Source organism: Podarcis raffonei, chromosome 8 (genome assembly GCF_027172205.1).
Source record: "Podarcis raffonei isolate rPodRaf1 chromosome 8, rPodRaf1.pri, whole genome shotgun sequence".
Taxonomy (NCBI): domain Eukaryota; kingdom Metazoa; phylum Chordata; class Lepidosauria; order Squamata; family Lacertidae; genus Podarcis; species Podarcis raffonei.
The window spans coordinates 88,665,269-88,686,615 of record NC_070609.1 but is presented as its reverse complement, the minus strand read 5'-3'; the positions used below and the strand labels follow the sequence as shown (position 1 = coordinate 88,686,615).

At 46.7% G+C, this 21,347-nt stretch overlaps 1 protein-coding gene across 4 annotated transcripts; it reads right to left on the bottom strand.

Annotated features, from left to right (window-relative positions):
* Positions 1 to 1,332: 1,332 nt before the first annotated feature.
* Positions 1,333 to 19,440, bottom strand: TMEM150A (transmembrane protein 150A). Of its 4 annotated transcripts, none has more exons than XM_053401440.1 (8): positions 19,319 to 19,424; positions 12,678 to 12,899; positions 7,688 to 7,735; positions 7,268 to 7,354; positions 6,534 to 6,601; positions 5,355 to 5,482; positions 4,566 to 4,743; positions 1,333 to 2,692 (listed from the first exon to the last, which is right to left on the bottom strand). In XM_053401440.1, the coding sequence occupies exons 2-8, from the start codon at positions 12,740 to 12,742 to the stop codon at positions 2,451 to 2,453; spliced, it is 816 nt and encodes a 271-aa protein (XP_053257415.1). In that variant the 5' UTR covers positions 12,743 to 12,899; positions 19,319 to 19,424; the 3' UTR covers positions 1,333 to 2,450. The 4 variants fall into 4 exon arrangements, with proteins under 4 accessions (XP_053257415.1, XP_053257416.1, XP_053257414.1 ...); XM_053401441.1 differs by lacking the exon at positions 19,319 to 19,424 and adding an exon at positions 14,170 to 14,341; XM_053401439.1 differs by lacking the exon at positions 12,678 to 12,899 and having other exon boundaries at positions 19,319 to 19,434.
* Between the last annotated feature and the right edge of the window lie 1,907 nt (positions 19,441 to 21,347).

The following is a 21,347-nucleotide window of genomic DNA, read 5'->3' as shown; positions in this document are numbered from 1 at the left end:
GCTATACTTTGCCTCCACAGTTGGGAGGCAGTAGCAGTTCCAAATACCAGTTGCTGGAATCCTCAAGAGAGTGATCTTGCGCCTAGGTCCTTGGGGGTTTCCTATAGGCATCAAGGGTGCCCACTGTGAGAACAGAATGCTGGACTAGATTATTCCTGACCCAGCAAGCTCCTCTTAAGCACGTGACAGGCACTTCATTGCTGGTTGTTTGGCAAGCACTGTCTTGACAAGTGTCAGTCTGGTGCCATTAATACAGATGACTGACAAGTGAGTAGTGTCAAAGTGAGAGGGAGGGGGTTGAGTTGGAGATCTGGTCTGCCAGAGCAAAAAAGTTACCCAACCCTTCATTATATCATGCAAAATCCCCACAGCTTGCATGAGTCTTGTGCGTAGCTTGCTAGATGAAAGGCTAGCATCTTCAGCCATGGCCATGTTGGAAAACCACTAGGAACTACTCACAAGCGGTGCCTCTGCTTCAGAACATCCTTGGCCAATGGTAAAGGATGATGGGTGTTCTAGTCCAGCAATATCTGGAGGGTCACTGGTCCTCTGCCCCTCTTCCTGCACTTTAGAGGGCTCTGTGGCTAAGAAAGGCAGGTGTGTACTCTCATCTTCTGTGAAGCAGCCCTCGGGTGCTATGTTTGTACAAATGCTGGCTGCTATTACCAAGTCTCTGTTTTTGTGTGTAGAGAGACAGCAGACTGGACCTTCATTTTGGCGAGCAAACTCTGGAAATACACACAACCAATAAACCCAGCTAAAGAAAAGGCCATTCCCTTGGCATGTGTGATTTTGGTCTCTGTAAGTTGCGGGTGGCAAATATGCAGGAGGGGCTTAAAGTATGCAGGACAGCCTTTTTTGGCCCAAGGTCTGCAACAGCAAGGGGACAAATCGGGCCAACAAATAGGCAGGGTAATGGCTGCTGCTGGCTTAGCGGGTCCATGAGTAGTATTGCAGAGTGGAGACTAATTCCAGGGACAGCAGAAGGAGCAGAAAACTGCAACAGAAACCAAATAACACCAAACTCTGGCACCCTCCCCTTCTGCCTGGAGAGAGTGATTTCAGAGCAGTTAGAAGCCGCAGGCCCCTATTGTTGCCTTCCAGACAAAATTGCATTTATCAGAGTGGAGCCTCCTCTAGGTCCCACTTCCTAAGCGACAAAGCAGGGGAGGGGGTGCCTCAGGTGTACCCCCTTCCCTTTTCTGTAGGCACTCTTCCTTTTGCAATTCCTGGATGTGCACAGGGTGTGGAAGTGGCACCTTGCTCGTGATGCTCTTCTGCTGCTGCTGTACACATAGACAGACACACACTCATCAGACAAGGCAGCGCTGCTCTGATACAACTCTCTTTATACACATTTTATATAGAGATATATAAAAAAAACTTCTAAAAAATACCAAAACAGTTTTACCCAAACATACCAGCTCAGACATGGGGGGCTGAGGAACAGAATCCTCCTCCTCTCTGTTCAGCCCAGATACTTATGGGGCAGATTGTGGAAATCTGCCTTAGGTAGTGTGCCAAGTCCTGGGGTGGGGACATTCGTCTTTTCCCTAAGACAGAGTCTCCTTTTGTTGCTTCTCCACCCTGTTTTCCCCAGGTGCATCCATATTCTTGTTGCGTCGAGACCACATTACTTCTTACAGGCCAAAGTATGGAGGTGGTGGTCACCTCCCAGAGAGTAGTGAGGGGTATCCTTCATTCACTGAACCCACCTGTTCCCTGCCTCTTTGTTCAAGCAGCTCACGTAGGTCCCTATATCACCCCAAAAGGAAAGTAGGTGGGGAGCGGCAGTGAGATGCAGTCATATTTTCCAAGAGCAGCCATTGTCTGCAGGCACACAAACTGTATTCCAAGCACCTTTGGGAAACGAGTCTGGCTCTGCTTGGAAATGAATCTGGAAACAGCTGTTTCCTTTGGCACCAGTTTGCAGGCCCTGGGGGGGGGCAGCAAGAGGGCCAGGCTCTGCAGCAACCTCCCCCAACCTCCCGCTGCCCTCCAGGTGCTTTGGATTACAACTCCCATCAGCCTGCGCATCACCAGGCCATGCTGGTGGGAACTGTAGTCCAAACCCCCAGAGTGTGTGTGCAGTAGGTTGGGTGAGAAAGCTTAGCTGCCAGCAAGGACAGGTTTTCAGGTAAGGTTGTCATGATCCAAGCTATATAGGTGGGGGCTTATTTGAGAGTTCTGCCTCCTGCCATTCCAGTGCTCTTAGACAAATAGGCACTGTCTTTCCTCCCTTAAGAGTGCAGCACTGAGCAACGACAGAGGGGAATTAGAGGGGAGTGTTGGCAGCAATAATTTTCTTTTCAAAAAAAATCTTTTGGTACAAAATTAAAATCCCCAGGAGGGAAAGGAGCCCCTCTTCCCCCATTGGGGGAAAAAAAAGGCAGCTCACCAAAGCTGCCGGATGTGGGATGGAAAAGCAAAACCATCCCCACCCGTTTCCCTCAGATCATAGCGATGCTCTCAGGGTTACAGTTAAGGTGAGTTGAGGTGCTGCTGCTGCCTGGTGATTTGCACCCCCTGCTGTTCGAATGCTGCAGCGCAGCCACCATGGTGTCATTGGAGACGGCACCAAACTCGTAGGTAAAAGTGCCGTAGAAGATGAGGATGTCAATGACGAAGACCCATTCGCAGATGGCAGCCAGGTGCTGCAGGAGGAAGCTCTCGTGGATGAAGAAGATTCCACCTGTGGGAGAGTCAAGGAAAAGTAGGCATGCCTGCGGAAGGTGGGTTGGCTTGGCTGGCTTTGTGATGGTGGCAGAAGATGCCCTCTTTGAGCAAGAGTGGGCAGAACTGGGACCTACTATTCATTTGTTTAAGCTATTGCATTTATACCCCACTTTTTCTCCAAGGAGCTCAAGGTGGCATACCCAGTTCTCCCCTTATTTAATCCCCACAACAATCCAGTGAAGTAGGTTAAGCGGAGAGGAAATGGCTTGTCCCCAAGGTGAGCTTCATGGCCACGTGGAAATTGGAACCCTGGTCTCCCAGGTCCTTGTCCAACTCTCTAATCACTACACCACACTGCCTCTCTAGTACACCTCTGGATGTTTGCCAATCGATTAGAATGGCTTTCCAACTCCTATCTAGCCTCAAAGTAACGTTTGTCTCCTCAGTTATACTGCTAAAATTAAGAAAGCTACCAGCAGATTTTCTTGTGTGAGGACAGCTACATTAAAATTCTTAAAACAAATTCTATACACAGTCTATATACAGAAGCAACCTGTTTTTAATTTGGAGTGTGAGTCTTTCACACCTGGCTGGTATATCCTGGATTTATAGTTTAAAACAAAAACAAGTAGACCTGGCAAGCCTGAAGTCCGTCCACTCCTGAGACATGACAGAAAGAACTGATACAGCCACCTGTTGGGCTCTGGTGGTGCTTTAGGACTCCGCTCCATAGGCCCAGGCTGTGGACCCCACCTTCCTAAAACTACTAAACAGGATGGGTCTGGTCAGCACCTGGATGGGAGATCACTTCGGAACCACCTGGACACCTCCTAAGGTTCCATTTATAGGAAAGGATATAAATACAGCAAACTCGCATCTGGCATGGGGTTACACTCCAGAGATGACACAAAAACAATCTTGCCATCTGGAGCTGGTGCACCAAACAGGTATTAGCCCCTAAGCAAGGTTTGCTTTACTGGGCTCTGGGAGGCTCCTGCAAGATCTTGCAGAGCCACCCAAGTTCCCGCAAGATCTTGCCAGACCCTCCCAGAGTCTGGTGAGCAAAACGGAGCTTAAAAGCTCTTTCCATGACAGGAAACTCCTGTGTAAAAGGAGCTTTTAAGCTCTCTGCCTTCCAGGCATTTAATTTGTGTAATTTCAACTGGCTGGCAGTCAACTGCATAAAGTTACCTGCGTAAAAAAAAGTTTTGGTTTGAGAAGTCGTGACCTCCTTAAGGATCTATACATTTGGCCAAATGTGACGGAACTGAGACACCTGTGGCAAATGGAATGTGTGCAGAGGATGGGGGACTGGCTAGCTGGCTGCAACCCCTTCCCAGCGCATGAACAAACAAGATCTTGAGCCCAGTTTGAAGCAGTGGATCAGAGCACCTTCCTGAAACTACACCCAGGCAATTAATTGTGTGTGTAAACTGCAAATGCCTAAAAAGTGTGGAAAACTTTGGCTCTCCAAGTGTTTGTGAACTTCATCTATTGGCACCAGTGGCATGTGGAGGGCCAAAGGTTCCCCATGCCTGCCCAAAAGCTTAGATAGCAAACTTGTGGCTCTCCATGTTGCTGGATGCAGACTTCCCCCAGCCCTTGCAGCCAGCATGGTCAGGGGACAGGAGTTAGCTGGGAGGCTGCAGGTCCTCTTGTCTCTGGCCAGAAGAGAAGCACAGGGCCAGGGTTGGGAGCACAGGTATCAAGAGGGCAAGCTGAAGAACCACAGGATAACGCAGCCATGGTGAAGCCCTTCAAGTGATCACCTATCCCAGGAGAAAGGAAATCCTGTGTGAGAAAGGAGGGAATTCTCTAGAAGAATGGGTGTCCCCCTGTAGCGCACACTGCCACCAAGTGGCCCGGCCCCTGCCACCAGAAAAGGATACTCAGGACAAGGGAAATTAAGGCCACAGTGGTAAGGAAGACACGTAGATGTGCCATCCAGAAGTCCAGGACAGAGATGGCAACATGGTAGGAGAGGACACACTGAAGGCAGACAAAAAGCAGGCCTGCCGGGAAGGCCACACCGGCTCCGATGTAGTGAAGGGATTTGGCATAGTCCACCTAAAGCACAAGGAGAGCCCAAACACAGGTACTGGAGCAATCATGTTCCGTTGTGGAAGCCTGACCTTTCCCATTATTATTTTTAAGAAGGCAGGTCTCCTCGTTCCATTTTTAGGCAGTTAAGAAGAGTCTTCCATCCCGCCAAAGTGTCATAGGTTCACCAAGTCAAATGGCATCTTCCCCTACACCTGCTGACAAGCAGGGGCCACAGTCTACAAAGGAAATTCTCCCGCACAGCCTCACTACAATGAAAATGGCTGTGCCAAGAGAATTTTGCTTTGGGGGAAGGCTCCCGCCCCAGTCGCTTCAAGCCACCCCCTCCCTCAGTCAGTAGCTCTCCAAAGTGCATCTCCTCCATGTGTGCATTAGGTTGTTCCAACGCAGAGTACGTGGGGTGGGGCTGCCTTTGCAGATGGTACATATTGCCTAGGGTGACTGGATAAATAAAATCCTCTGTCCTCTGCTTCTTGCCCTGTCCACCCCCGCTATGGGCCATAATCCAGCCTTGCCAGAGGCAAGAGGTCACTCCAGGTGAAAAGGAACTCAACTATGTCACTCCCAAATGGGAGCTGCTTTGAGACCCAGTGCTGCCTCCCCAAATTTCTGCCAACCTGGAAATTGCCGACCACAACCAGGCCAGCAGCGTTGGTACAGCCTGTGATCAGCGCAGTTGTGTTCACCCAGGAACTGTGGCTCTGTTCTATCAGCTGCCCATAGCGCAGGAAACAGATCACCAGCACTGTTGGGGGAAGCAAGAGAGATTAAGGAGAGGGCACCATGGATTCTGCTCCAAGTTGTGAGACAAACACTCACTGGACATACCATGCAGCACAGGGCACAGGGGGCCCCCTCCTGCCCCCACAAATTAGCAGCAACACTCTTATGTATGCACTGCAATTCTGTGGAAGTACAGGATATGGCCCTGGGTACAGAGCCCAACTTCTTGAAAAGGTCAACCTTTTTATTTTTATAAAATAAAGCATGCTTCTCACTCTGCCACTGCAAAGATGTGGGCAATACCTGCTGGAATCCCAGCAGCCAGGGGCAAGAGTGAACACAGGCTTCAGTGGGTGGAAGATTTGGTTCCCTTGTGTCTTCCGTGACTCAGAGTCACAATAAGTTAAATCAGGCATAGGCAAACTTGGCCCTCCAGATCTTTTGGGACTACAACTCTCATCATTCCTGACCACTGGACCTGTTAGCTAGGGATGATGGGAGTTGTAGTCCCAAAATATCTGGAGGGCCGAGTTTGCCTATGCCTGAGTTAAATGGATTCTTTCCAATTACACAGGTCAAAGAATTCAGTTTTACTTGGTGTAGACCACTTTTGATTGCCTGGTCACAGAAGTTAAAAATTTTTCCATATTCCCCCACATTTTTGATAGCAGAATGCTTTGAGAAAGGAAAAGGAAAGAAAGCCCCTGGACTCAAGAGTCTATCAGTATAAAAATGTGGAGAAAGACTAAGCAGATGTAGATGTTTCCAGGAAGTTATCTGTCAACCTTCAGGATGCCCCTGGATGCAACACAGACCCTCGAGCAGTGGGTTGGGGTTTCCCTCAGTCCCCGGCTCTTCACAAGACAACCTTTAGCCACATTTGGCAGGCAGAAGGCGTTTCCTCTACAACCAGGCTGGCTTCCTGTATGCCCCTTGAAGGTCAGGCACTCGCTCTGGAAAAGCCTCTCTCTCAGGGGCTTGTATCCTGGGAAGATTATGCTTCAGGCGGGAATGGATGCTGTCTACTGATGCTTGCTGGCCAGATGTGAAGAAAGGGGAGAAGCAGCACTTACCCATGAAAGCCCCAACATTCCCAATAAGACTGAAGAGACAACTTTCAGGAGGATACGTGCCACATTTACTGCAGGGGGGAAAGAATGAGAATGTTAGCATGGCTGAGAGAAACCAGCAAAGATGCCTTTGTTCTACACATTTGCCTGGATGTTGCCAAACTGATGGACTTGTGAAGTTATTGTAAGATGGCACAACTGGGAAAACAGCTATTTCTGACCAAGCCAAGTACAATACGAGGAAAGGCAAGTAAGAGGTGACGTGACAGAAGTTTATAAGATTATGCATGGCATAGAGAAAATGTTTTCTCTGTCTCATAACATTATATCTCATGGGTATCCTATGAAGCTGAATGTTGGAAGATTCAGGGCAGATAAAAAAGGACTTCTTCATGCAGTTCAAAGTTGAACTATGGAACTCACAGCTACAGGAGGCAGTGATGGTCACCAATTTAAAAGAGAATTAGACAATTTAAAAGGATTAGACAGATTCACAGAGAGTGGTCTTGCACTTGAATTCTGCTTGCAGGTTTCCTCCAGGCATGTGACTGGCAACTGTGAGAACAGGATGCTGGACTAGACTTATTATTGGCTTGATGCAACAGGCTCTTATGTTCATATAGGCAATGCCCAATTTTAACTCCAGTCAGAACTGGTTCACCCACAAGGGATGCAGGGGTAGCCTCTGTGCCCAGAACAGCTCCATTGCAACCAATTACAATTCTTTCCCCGCTCACCTGATCAAAGGGACATCCTCCAAGGTGCAGCAGCTTTTGGGGTATCCATGCTTGGCAGAATCAGCAGAGCAGGACTCATTATATGACCTGCAACAGTTTGGACAGGTTAGCTGGCAATGTAACGTGCTCCAAGAAGGAATACAAACAAGAAACAGGGCCAGTTTTGCAGGACAAGGAATGTTAAGAAGCTAACAAGACTAGGAACGTATGAAGTTGTCTTATATTGGGTCAGACCACTAGTCTACTTAGCTCAGTTCTGTCTACACTCTATCAGCAATTCTCTAGGATTTGTTTTCAACAGGGGACATTCCCAACCCTACCAGGAGATTCTATGGTGCAAATCGGGGACTTTCTGCATGCAGAGCAGCTGCTCTTCCCCAGAGCTAGGACTCTGTCCTCTTGCTTTATGGAAGGACTTACCAGTTCTCAACAGGACACACATGGTGGTTCATTACTGCCATGGCATACCTGTGAGAGGCAGAACAGAAAAATACAGTTAAGGGTGGACGGATATGAAATGCTATGTGTGAGCATAGCAGCCAAATGGGGCCGGATCAACAAATAAAAATTATATTACAATTGTTCAAAGATTATATCACCTATACCACCTGAAGCCGACTTTCCAAAAGCGAAGCACATCCAATTAGCTTTGTATAACTCAAAGCAGACAAACAAATAAGCTTTAAAAGCCTACAACAGGATGCACAAGAATGGCAACAGAGTTCTGGAAGGTGTTCAAATCATTCTTTTTATGCCAAGAACAATTCAGGCTTACAGGCAGCAAACATCTTTTAAGCTGTTCTAAGTAAAAAGAAAAACCTGCTCGGGTTGCCCCTAAGAGGAACTAAGATGAAGACAAATGTCTCCCTTTCCCCTGACCTATCAGAGGGCCAGTGTAGGTCTTTAAGGCAGCCAAGAAGGATTCAAAGGATTCTGCCTCTCCCTTCCCTATATGCCAGTAAAGGCTAAGGGCACTGGGAAGGAGCTCGTGTTGCTCCTTAAACTGCTTAAACCTGCTGCTCTGGAATCCCTTGTATCCCAGCCCGAGAGTGTTTGCCCAAAGCCCGGCTCACACACTCTCTGGGTGCATTTCAAGCTCCCTTCTGTTCAGAGTGGACCAGAGGTGACACTGGAAAGCATCAACTGCCCCAGGCAAAGAATTGCAATTCCTGCTCCACTGCTTTCCCCCAGGGTAAGCAGTAAAGCAGCAGTAAAATGTGTCACCCCCAAGACTGGAAATTTCCATCGCCAAGACAAAGGACTTTGGAAAATTTCCACAATCCAGTGAGCTTTGGGAACTCTCAACCTGCTCTCTGCTTTTGTGTTGTTTACCCAGGAAACTGGCCCTGCTGAGAAGAGATCCAAGCTAGGAGGGCTGTTCCAAAGAAGCATCTGGGAGACAAAGATAAAAATGCAACTGTTGCTCTCCAATTCGCCTGCATGTTCAGCTTCAGCAGCCACCTCCAATTTTAGGCTGACAAATTACTACTGAGTTCCAGCCAGTTGCAGTCTGTGTCCAGCGAGCCTCTCAGCAGGAGAGGATTCCTATGTTTGCACCTAAGTATGTCTGAGGAGGGAAGCTGTTTCCCTTGAGAGAGCTTCCTTGGGGACACAAAGCCATTGCAGCAAGGCTAACCCAGAACAGATCCGAGGGCTGATGGGTCATAATAGCAGGAGAGACTTGTAGGCAGCCTTATCTTCCCTGCCTGTCCAAAATGCTACAAGAGAACCACGCAAAACCAGCCTTTCACTCGCAGGCCTATAGGCTCCTGTGTAATGTTGTTCCACATCAATGCCAAAAACACTAACTTCTCAGCAAATACACAAATCACAGGTTGCAGTGGCCAGCTGATTTGCTGTGGCTTGAAACCCGCCCCCCCAAGCAAATTCCTGCTCCCAGGTTGTTTATACAGGGCTGTAGTTGCCACAGAAGATGGTTTGTGTTTGGGTTAGGACATTTCCACCCCGTCTGTCTGCCTCTGTGCTTCTGTCATAGAATCAGAATTGTAAAGCTGGAGGGCACCCCAAGTTCATCTGGAACAACCCCAGTGATGAAGGAATCTCATCTAAAGCATTCATGACAGACAGCCATCCAACCTCTGCTTAAAGACCTCCAATGAAGGAGCGTCCATAATCCTCCCAAGGGAGACCATTCCACTATCAAACAGCTCTTGCTTTTTTCTGCTGGACCCACATGGAACAGGTGGCTCTAGATCAGACCCTGTCTGGAGTCTTGTGTCCTGTTCTGGGCACCACAGATTAAGAAGGATATTTACAAGCTAGAAGGTGTGCAGAGGAGGGCAACCACGATGACCAAGGGTCTGGAAATCAAGCCTTATGAGAAAAGAGAAGACTGACACAGTGTCTAATTTGGATCAAAGACTGGATTCTGTTAGAAAAAACAGACATACTGGATTTAGAGAGCTTCGATAACAGATATGGGTGGCATGCCTACCTTGGTTAAAGGTAAAGGTACTCCTGACCGTTAGGTCCAGTCACGGACAACTCTGGGGTTGTGGCACTCATCTCGCTCTATAGGCCAAGGGAGCTGGCGTTTGTCCACAGATAGCTTCTGGGTCATGTGGCCAGCATGAACCAGAGCAGCGCATGGAAACGCCGTTTACCTTCGCGCCGGAGCGGTACTTATTTATCTACTTGCACTTAATGTGCTTTTGAACTGCTAAGTGGGCAGGAGCTGGGACCAAACAACGGGAGCTTACTCCGTCACGGGGATTCGAACCACTGACCTTCTGATCGGCAAGCCCTAGGCTCTGTGGTTTAGACCACAGCGCCACCCGCGTCCCACCTACCTTGGTTACAATAAAGTAAAAGTCCACAAGGGTTCACCAACCATATTGTTAGAAGTGCTTTGTATAAGGTGTGGACTAGATACCAACCATTACTGGAACCATATACACCATGGTGGCTGTCCCCGCTCAAGGCGTTCATAGTCAAAAAACTAAATATGGAAAGTAACTGGGCAACTTACAGACATTTGAGGAGATAAGGTACCATCTTACTGATTGGCTCCAATACCACCAATTAAATAATGTTTTCAATTCCGATAAAAAAAATAGGCTTTGGAAAGGAAGAATCTAAATTACAAAAAGTATTATTAAAAAACAATAAGGAACTATTATCCAAATTGTAATATCTGATACTGGAATGGGACCTAAAAGACGAAGAAATAAAGGAAGTAATGGTTGAATGAGCCCAAGACATCGGCCATGCAATTCAAATAGATCAGTGGGAAAGGCTCTTGATGATCGATGCAAGATTTACCGCCTGCTACTCCATCAAAGAGAACTTAATGAAAATGTTCTATAGGTGGTACATGACACCTTCAAAACTCGCCAAAATAAGTAAGTTAAAATCCAATCTCTGCTGGAAACGTAAGGAGGTGGAGGGGACTATGATGCATGTATGGTGGGGCTGTGAAAATGTTAAAGAATTTTGGGGATGTATCCACGAGGAGTTAAAAAAGATGTTCAAATTTTCTATAGAAAAAAACCCAGAGGCGTATCTATTGGGCTTAGTAGGAAAGGATATTCCACAAGGTAAGAAAAGATTATTTTTATATGCAACAGCCTCAGCCAGGCTTTTACTTGCAAAGAATTGAAAAGGAAATATTATACCCACAAAAGAAGATTGGATATGCAAACTATCTGAATTTATAGAAATGGTGAATGAAGTTAACAGCAGCCATAAGATACCAGACAAATCAGAAAATAGGATTAGAATGGCAATGTTTTGAAGATTGTATAATTAAACACTGTTCTAAGGACAACATATCGATATGTATAGATTGCTTGTAAAGTAGAACTAGAAAAAATTACTATATTAAGAATATTAAGGATGAGATGCATAAGATGCAATGTAAACAAGAATTTAAAGATTAAGGGATGATGAGTATTGGGGGAGGGAAGCCACATGGATATATTTTTATTTTCTTTTTATGGTTATTATTTTGTATTTCTGTATTTGTGAGTGATTAGTGTGTTTGTTTTTGAAAAATAAAAATAAAAGAGAGAGAGAAGAGAAGACTGAGAGGTGATATGATAGCCTTGAATAGCTAAAGGGCTGCTATATGGAAGGCAACACAAGCTTGTTTTCTGCTGCTCCAGAGGGGGGACCTGAATTAATGGATTCAAGTTACAAGAAAGGAGATTCTGACTAAAAATTAGGAAGAAGTTTCTGACTTTAAGTGGTACAGACTCCCAAAGAAGGCGGACTCTCCTTCATTGGAGGTTTTAAAACAGATGATTGGATGGCCACCTATCAGGGATTCTTTAGCTGTGATTCCTACACTGCAGAGGTTGGACTAGAATGATCCTTTGGGTTCCTTCCAGCCCTACAATTCTATGATTCTGCAATGTTTCCTCAGCTGCATGTAGTCCTCATCACAAGCAATCATTAGTGGCAGCCGCTGTGTAACTGGGACCAAAAACAAGGGCGCTTTCCCGAAGTGCTGTTAACTGAGCTGGCTATCCAGAGCCGGGGCCCAAAGAGTTGGGAAACATTAAAGCCCTTTCCATAAAAGCAACGTACAGCACCACCTTCCATTCTGTCCCCACCGGAATGGAGGCATGCTAAAGGTGTATTACAGGCTTCTCCGACCCAGCCACCCTCCAAGAGTTTGGGGCTGATGGGAGCTGGTGTCTAACACACCTGTGAGTCTCCACTTTGGGGGAGACTGGCCTGCCTATACAACAGCACACCGCAGGGTCCCTGCCACAGTTTTCAGCAAACATTCTCTAGTAAAGTTGTGGTGCGCACACCACCTTTTATGAGGCTGGAGAGAACTTCCTCTCAGTGGCTGCAGGTGGGAACTGCAGGGTAAGCCAAGGACACAGCCTATTTCTGAGTCCTTGCAGAGCTGAAGACAAGATGTTATCGTGGAACTTATGCCTGTCCCTCCAGCACCAGGGCTGTTACCCCCCACAGCTGCTGACATTTCTCAAAGGGGAAACTTTCCCACCTTGGTGCTGTGAGGAAGAGCAGCCAAAAGCTCTTAATAATACTACAGAAGGGAAGATTGCCCTTACAGTGACCAGTGTGCCTTTTTGTCAGGCAATCAGGCCCTATATGATAAAGACAGGGTCCACCCTGGCCAGAATACCCTGATCTACTGTAAAGAATAATCAAAAGTGTCACCCAAGTGCTGTTTAAACTGTAATGGGGCAAAACCTCGAGTCAGCAAGATCTATCACAAAAAGCTAGAACTTTTATTCAGAGCACAGCTTTGGGACAGATTTGCTGAGTTGCCTTTGGCAATCTCCTAAATAGAACAACAGTTCAGGGAGAGAAAGAACCTGCTGCTTATTTGCTGGAAGCCACAAGCCAGCCACACACACACTTTCCAGGCTAGTCATTCATGCAGAACACAGGCAGAAATCAAGACAGCTCTTACACAATCCATATTCCAGTGATCGAGAAGGCAGAGAGGCTAATGGGGAGGATGATCCACGCTGTCATTAGTGAGTGCAAGTACACAACAACATGTGTGGTGGGGAGGGGAGGGGAGATTCAGATGAGGGAGGGAGGGGAGGGGGGAAGGAAAAGAGGAAAAGGGAGGGGGTGGGTGGGCACTCGCTACAACTGTAGGCCTCCAACTGGAACCATCAGAAGGCACCTGCTGCAATAAAAGAAAAAAAAGTGTGGGATTAATCTCAGCTGAACCAAAATTTAAAAGAAAAGATAGGGTCAATCTGGCAGCATACCCAACCCACTTTCTACCCCCATCTCCAATCAGCAGCATGCATGCACAAAGGCCTTCCTAGTTTCCTCATTGATTCGTCCTTGACCGTAATGCCAAGGTAGAAGAAACACAGGATATTAAAATGTAAGAAAGTAAGTACATCTGCATCCTTAGTGGACCCTGCCTCAATCCATGCGGTTCTGAGACTCTAGAGCAGGAGTAGGGAACCTTTGGCCTTGCAGATGTTGCTGAACCACAGTTCCCATCAGCCTCAGCAAGCATGACTAGCACACCTGGAAGGCAAAGGTTCTCAACTCTTGCTCTAGAGCAGCCTTCTCCAACTTGGTGCCTTCCAGGTGTTTGGGGCTACAACTGCCGTTACCCCCAGCATCATATATATGGCTGGGCTAACAGGAAGCTGCAGCGTGAAACATCTGGAGGGCAGCAGCTTGGGAAGCTGGCACTGGCAGCTGCAATTCTCCGCTAAGCATCAGTCTTCTCCTCCCCCTGCTGTGCTGCATGAAGCAAGGTCTTTGCATTCAAGGGGTGCTCATGAATTGGAAATGCCTCTTTCAGATGGCATGAAGTCCAGGCATGCTAAAGGTGACAGCAAGTCTGGATTATACAAACTCAGCCCACAGATGGACAAGCCCCTCTGCCGCTCCCACAAACCGACCTTGGAAGACTGTCCTTTATTGACAACTGTTCTGTCTCTCTCAGCCATTGCAAGGTTTTTTTTGGGGAGGGGGGTCTCTTTCCATGCATGACAAAAGATTCCAAGATTGCTATCAAGTTGATCACAACACTCCTTCCATACACACAAAGGAAGCATCATTTAAGGCTTAATGCAACAAGTTATTGTTGTGAACTAAAAAGTGGATTAGCCATGCTCAAATACATAATATAAGCCTCCAGGCTCAATTGAGTCACACTCCATGTCCTCATTAAGACACATCTAGTGGATTAAGCCCAAGGAGACTGGCTGAAGATTTAGAGAAAAGTAAAACATGTCGATGTGCATAAGAAGTCCTCAGGAACAGAATCCCTGTAGTGCCAAGAATATCACAACGCAGCCAGCCAGTTGAAATTGCACAAATTAAATGCATGGAAGGTAAAAAATGACAAAATAACTCATCTAATTACAGAAGAATATAAAATTGTTATCACCCACCATCACTAATATGGAAAGTCTTATAAAACATACCCGTCTCTGTGTGCATCTTTCCTGTTCTTCCTGTAATTAGATAAGTTAGTTTGTCATTTTTTCCCTTCATAGATTTACCCTTGGTTCTAAGCTAATAATTGTGTATTGTCTACATTTTACTACACAGGTAATGTTGCATATTTGCATTCTCTTCACATTTTATTGAAAGATTTGCTTCGTATTTTGAACAGTAATCAACCAGAAGATTATGACACTTCCTTTAAAAATAAAAATGCAATGAATTCATTCCCAGCGTCTGTTTCATGAGACACAGCAGGGATTCTTTTCGTCTTGTTTTCCATGAAATATTTCAATCTGGGATATGAGTCCACAGAGACTTCAAGGAACAGCCTCTCAAGTTGTAGGTGACTGATGCAGTGCTGTGGGTTTCACAGAAATATTTCCTATGCAAGTTAGGGTAATTCGCACAGAGTCTTTTACATCAGAAAATGTTGATCCTCCTAGAGACAGAACTTAATTTTGATTTATATTACTTATATTTAGTAAACAAAGCTAAGACTTTGAAACTGACAACCTTGCCTAATATTTGCAAGTGGCATCCATTCATTATTAACTATTAATGAACATTTCTGAGGGGAAAAATCAAGCACTGGAAACTGTCCCCGCACACCCTTGCTTTAATATATGGTGTTCAGACGTCTTGTGGTACTACTATTCTAAAGTAAGCCCATCATTTGTAGTGGCTATTAGATATTCCTTTAGCTTCAGACCTGGTTCGCATGACACCCTAAGCTTACCAAGACTATGTGAACAAGCTACAGGGGTACCTTGGGTTAAATATGCTTCAGGAGTTACATACGCTTCAGGTTACACACTCCGCTAACCCAGAAATAGTGCTTCAGGTTAAGAACTTTGCTTCAGGATACGAACAGAAATCATGCTCTGGCGGCACAGCAGCAGCAGCAGCAGGAGGCCCCATTAGCTAAAGTGGTGCTTCAGGTTAAGAACAGTTTCAGGTTAAGTACGGACCTCCAGAACGAATTAAGTACTTAACCCGAGGTACCACTGTATTTGTTCATAGACAACTTGGCTCCTTCCAAGTCCTTTTTGTTGCTGCACCAAGGTTTGCCTTACTGCAGGGGTCAGCAAACTTTTTCAGCGGGGGGCCAGTCCACTGTCCCTCAGACCTTGTGGGGGGCCGGACTATATTTTGAAAAAAAATAATGAACAAATTCCTATGCCCCACAAATATCCCAGAGATGCATTTTAAATAAAAGGACACATTCTACTCATGTAAAAACACACTAATTCCTGGACCGTCTGTGGGCCGGATTTAGAAGGCGATTGGGCCAGAAGGCGATTGGGCAGGTTTGTTAGTAAGCAACTTTTAACTGCTTGAATACTGCTTCAAGGATTGACCTCCAGTTAAAATCCAGCACCTTGAGTCAATAATTGTCTTAAAGATGTCAACGCTGTTGTCATATTTGGAATAAGCTTTTCTAAATAAGCAACCATTCCTAGACCTCTTTATTGACCAGCGTTCTCTGGACTAGGTGTTTCAGCTAAAACCTCTTGCATCAAGTTTTAACACATCTGTGGTTAAGATATGACATAGATTTTGTTCCTGAAATCAAATTTGAGTCACACACTTCACCCTCCCATTATAACCATGCCTAGTCTTCTTAGAACACTATAACATTTTCATTTCTTTTAATATTTGAAAGGCATTAATGTATTTCCAAAAGGAAGCCCAAGAAAGACAAGATATCAAAGCAAATACAGTATGAAAAATGACATTAAACCATAAAAAGTAACAACTGTTGCATAATACCACGGAGAATGTACACAATCTAGAACTTGTTGTCATCTAGCTGAACTCACCAAAACTTCTATGGTGGATAGGTCAATGATTTTAAAAGTAAATAACAATTTAAAACCAAGTTCAATTACAAGTTCCTCTTTTAAAATGACATGGTTCAGAATTAAATATGAACACAAAAGGTCAATTCATGACCTCTTATGAAAGATATATTTTCTTTGCAAAGAACAACCTGGGTAAAAGGAGATCCTTCTTGGTCATCAAAATAATTCCATACTAGGGTACAAGGTGCAGGTACTGGAAAGCCACCACAAGTGTAATCTACTGATCCATCTGGCTAACCTTTCATTCCTATTTTATGCCTAGTAACTAAGTAATCTCTGCAACTGGCTCAAAGTACCTGTCAAACATTTACTTTAAACAGAAGAGGGAAAACTGGGCTGCCCAGTGATTACTGCCACCCCTTGTTTGCTCCTGAAGGAATTCATTTTTTGTGCGATAGGAATGGTCTGGGCAGTTATATAATGGGAAGTTGCTTTAAAAATTACAATTACTGTGCTGTATGGGTAATATAAATAAGTAATTTTTCTAAAATATTGAGAAATATGTGAGAAACATGTGGTGTTCCTTCCAAGGCTCCATGCAGTTTTAAAACAACGTGTTTAATTAAGATTTACAGCAAGCAATTGCTTTGCAGTTTTATTTCAGCAAGATGTAAAGAAATGGACAGTTCTGACTTAGAGCACTGTTTTTAAATTGATTTTTTTCCTCTGTAATTTAACTAATGATTTCCCCCCATATGATTCAATTCCATTTTATCTTTATCCTTTACAGTATAAGGCCACTGGCACCTTCCAAAGTGCATGAACTGCTGGTGGTGCTTATGTATTTTATTTTTCGTAAGCAATCTAGGCCTTTCAACATATCCTGGTAATCTGTTACTAGCATTTCATTGATCTTCTGGGACCCTTGCTATCAACTTCTTACACCAAATCTAAAGGAACTATAGATAATGTGTTCATCAAAATCTGCTACTCAGAAGTCCAGTGGCCCTGCCTTGACTATATACATACCTGCAGTTCTGATTGCATTTACCTAGAGCCTCTTTAAATTTTCCAGAAAATATGACTAATCTGGTATTGATGTGTTTCAGCTTGCAAGGCTTTGTAAGTTAAACATGTCAAAGATGCGCACACCTTCCAAAGCAGAAGAACTCAGTGCACCCATGAGTGGTTCTCTCATTTGTTTCTGTTGGTGTACTTCACCTTGGGAATCTATCTAGTTCAACCATCCCCAACCTGGTGCCCTCCCAATGATTCCAGCTACAACTCCTATTAGCCCCAATCAGCACATTTAAGGAACTAAAAAGAATTTGCCTGTGAAGTTAACTAGGAGTAGGGGAAGAATGCACACATGTTGAAAAGTTGTTGAATAATACGAAGTAAATAATAAACAAATACTGCTCCCAGACTTGACAACTTTGCAGCCACTTCTGCCTTAGATTTTATGCCACGCACAGTACAATACAAGGAGCTCCCCAAACACAGCTTTGTGCCAACAGCTTTCAACCACATATGAATCTATGTTGTCTCCTTCACTTGGATTTCTAGTAAAGAATGCAGCATTTATTCTGGGAGCTTAGCATGCTTCTAATGTAGCAATCAAAACTGGTTTCTTACTTTTCCATGAGAAACAACACAGATAAGGATTAAATACTTGTTACTTCTTCACCTGTGCATCAAGAAACAGCTGCCGCCTGAAGTCTCATCTTTTTTTATCTGCCCCATAAGACAATTCAGTTCAACTCCCCTTTCACTCCTTCTCCAGTTCCTGACTGCGCTTCCTTCAAACATTGTAGGGTGGGGTGGGGATAGCTTTGTTTAGCTGCTTTTCTTTCAGATTATGGTCTGCTACAGTGCAGTTAAACTCACTAGATTGACACCAGGAGGAGACAGAGTAAAGAAACATTTACTGATGCTGCGCAACTCTTACACCAAGTGGTCTCAGTGCACTGGGTTCAAATTTCTGCTGAATAAAACCCAGAAACCATCAACTCCCCGCTCCCGCTGACCCAGTCTGGTTTCTCCTATCAACAACAGGGTTAAATGCTACAGAAAAAGTTAGCGTAACCCAGGCATGTCTGAAGTCTGTTTCGGGAGCCTAATTTGGCCCCTGTGGAAGTATATGTCAACAAATTTGGGGTTAAATCCTTAAAAAAGCTCAACAATTCTCTAAAAAGCTCAACAACTTTGGTCGGCCCTCACACATGTTCACTTCATCAAATCTGGCCCTCTTTGAAAAAAGTTTGGGCACCCCTGGTGTAACCCAATCCACTCTGACCTTCCACATTACACAGCAGGCTGCTGCTTGCCATAGCTTGGGCTACCTGTAGCCACCCCAACCAGATGAAAGCCAGCCTGGACCAGATGGAGTCACAGCTTGCAAGCTGAGTGCCCGTGCCATGTTTGCAAAGGCCCAGTAGGGATACACAGCACCCTCCTCAGCCACCCACCAGCTGAGCAAAACAAAGTGGGTGAAACATGCAAATGCATTTCACAGCTGTGCTTCTTTAAGCATCCGATGGGATGGGCAACCAGCGATTCCACACACAATGTGCCAGGGACGCCTGAAGCGTCCCACCAACCTGGTCCACCACATCTGCGTAGCCTTGCTTGTTTATTTACTTCTTTGTTGCATTTATGTCCCACCATTTTCTCCATGGAGCTCAAGGTGGCTTACATAGTTCTCCAGCTCCCAACAACAACCTTGCAAAGTAGGCTTAGGCTGAGAGGCAGTGACTGGCCCAAGGTCACCAAGCAAGCTTCATGGGCGAGTGGGGAAAGGAACCCTGGTCTCCCAGGTCCAGGTCTGTCGCTCTAACCACTGCACCATCAACTGATTCCCTGACAGCCCTGAGCGCTGTGGGGGGTTGGGGAAAGAGGGCTCAAGCCTGTGAAGCGGTGACTGGCCCGGGGGCCCCGAGGGAGCTTCGTGGCCGAGGGAGGATTTGGACCCTGGGCCCCAGTCCAGACTCCCGAACCACTTCACGCTGGGGTGAGATAGAGGGGAAAGGAAGGCGGGCGGGCGGGCGGGCGGGGCGGACCCCGAACCTGACTGGGCCCCGGAGCCCAGCCTTACGGCAGCAGCCGCCCGGCCCGCGAGGCGCGGAGGAAGGTCGCCCGGCCCGCGAGGCGGAGGGGAGCCCACGGGCAGCTCAGCCAGCGCGGGGGAGGGAGGAGCGAGCAAAGGAGGTCTCGGCCAAGCGGCAGGCAGTCATTCAACAGGGCCAGCTCTCCTCAGCGGAGGCCCCCAGGGCGCGCGAAGGAAGGGAGGGGAGGGCGGGGAAAGGCCCCTGCGCCCCCCGGTTACCTGGTCCCCGCCGCAGCCTGACGAGGAGCACCGCCGCCCTCGCCCCCTCGCAGACCTTTAAAAGGGCCAGGCCGGCCCCGCCTCGGACCCCTCCCTCGCATAGCTAGCCCTCATATATAAGCACACCGGGCGCAAAGGGCGCTGGGAAGTGTAGTTCACCTCGCCCCCACCCACTCCCGCCTTTTTTAGCGGAAGTAACTTCCTCCTCCTTCTGCAGTCGTCACCTTCTCCCTCAGCGGCAGAGATACGAAGGATAGACTGGCGCATCTTACTGCCTCGCCAGGGAACTTCCGAGTTCGCGGCGCCCCTCCCGCTTTTCCTTTTTCAAAAGTCCCTCTCGGGGCGGAAGGGGCAGAGAGCAGCAGCAGCAGCAGCAGCAGCAGCAGGGTGTTCATCCGAGGGAAGCAGCAAGGGAAAGAGGCAGCGTGGTGTAGCGGTTCGAGTGTCGGAGCAGGAGCTGGGAGATACCGGGGTTCAAATCCCCAGTCGCTTGGTCGTGAAGCTGTCACTGAGCGGCGTTGGGCCAGTCACTCGCCCCCGGCCTAGCCTACCTCACAGGATTGTTGGGAGGTCAAAATGCGGAGGAGGAGAACGATGTATTCCACCTTCAGCTCCCGGGAGGAAGGGCGGGATATAAATGTAAAAATAAAAATAGACGTTCGTTCTGCTCTTTCCCATTCCAGTCGTATTCTGAGGGCTGTGGGAATGGTTTTTCAAAAGTCCCTTCTAAACCTTTTAAAAACAACTGTGCGCCTTCAAATTCCAATGGGAAATACAGCTCATTCCTCCTCACTCTTTTAAAACTGGTAGAAGCATGTGATAATCTCCTTTTAAGAGTTTCCTAGGTCCGCCGACACCTCACTCCATGCAGAATACTTGGTAGGTTGCAGCAAACGTGGCGCACTTTAAATTGCGCTCGCCTCGAGATTCTCCCAACCCAAATCCAGTGCTCGGTTGCGCCCGAAAGACGCATTGATTTCCACGGAGCAGCATTTGAGAACGTTCTAGCTCACAATTTATTTCCTCGCATGAAATAACACCTATTCGAAAGAGCACGAACTCCAGCAGTTGCCTTTTGCTTGTGGCTGGGCATGCGTGGAGCCACAGCAGCGACTTTAAAACCTTGTGATTTCGCTTCTCCTACGGACAGCTCTCGCTTCCAAGAAATCGGAAACTGGACGTGCGGACATCAGTCTATCATTAAATCAACGCGCCGCATCCAGTTCCGCCGTGCCGTTCGCGGCAGCTGCGACGGAAGCCCTAGGGAGCCAAAAATAAACAAATGCCCACCCTGTTAGCTCTGTCACCCGTGACGTGGACGTAAAAATCCTCTTCGAGTATAAGGGAGCTTACTCTCGCGTAAACAAAAACAAAAAAATAAGTCCTTCCAGTAGCACCTTAGAGACCAACTATGTTTGTTATTGGTATGAGCTTTCGTGTGCATGCACGCTTCTTCAGATACTTCTTCGTGTAAACAAGTAGAAGATCGACGCTGGAAGCCCCCCCCCCCCCGGGCATCCACGCGCTACATCCGCCGAGCGAGTGCCCTTCAAACTCCTATCAGCTCCAGCCAAAATTGCCAATTATCAAAGGATGATGGGAGTTGTGGTCCAAAGAACAAAATGCTCCCGAGCAAAGCTGATTGAATGAGCTTCCAACTTTCCTGCTGAGGTGTCCTCTCCCTCCCCTAACTGCCACCACGGGATCATCTGAGGATCGCCTTGCCCTCTGGAGATGGAGGGAGAGCACAGAAAAGTCTGGAATGCTGCCCACCATTCAGCTCAGCCGTCTGCCCCAACCCTTCAGATGTTTTGGACTACAACTCTCATCAGACCCACCTGGCACAGTGTTACCAGACTTAAGGGGTGTATCTTTAATGGCCTAACTCCCCTTTTAAGGGACTCCAAGTTCATTATTGGTCAGAGATGAATGAGCAGAAGGCAGATCTTTATTCTGTTGCAACGAAGTCCCCCCACCTTTCTTAGAAGACCAAGAACAAAGTATGTCACATATTTTAAAGCAGGCATCC

What these genes read in the sequence shown, in the direction of transcription:
- TMEM150A (XM_053401439.1), bottom strand. Translation starts at nt 19,419, where the DNA reads ATGCGAGGGAGGGGTCCGAGGCGGGGCCGGCCTGGCCCTTTTAAAGGT. An exon ending in TTGTGGTCGGCAATTTCCAG is followed by an intron (nt 4,744 to 5,354) that starts GTTGGCAGAAAT and finishes CTTGTGCTTTAG; the next exon opens with GTGGACTATGCCAAATCCCT. An exon ending in CTTAATTTCCCTTGTCCTGA is followed by an intron (nt 2,693 to 4,565) that starts GTATCCTTTTCT and finishes ACTCTCCCACAG; the next exon opens with GTGGAATCTTCTTCATCCAC.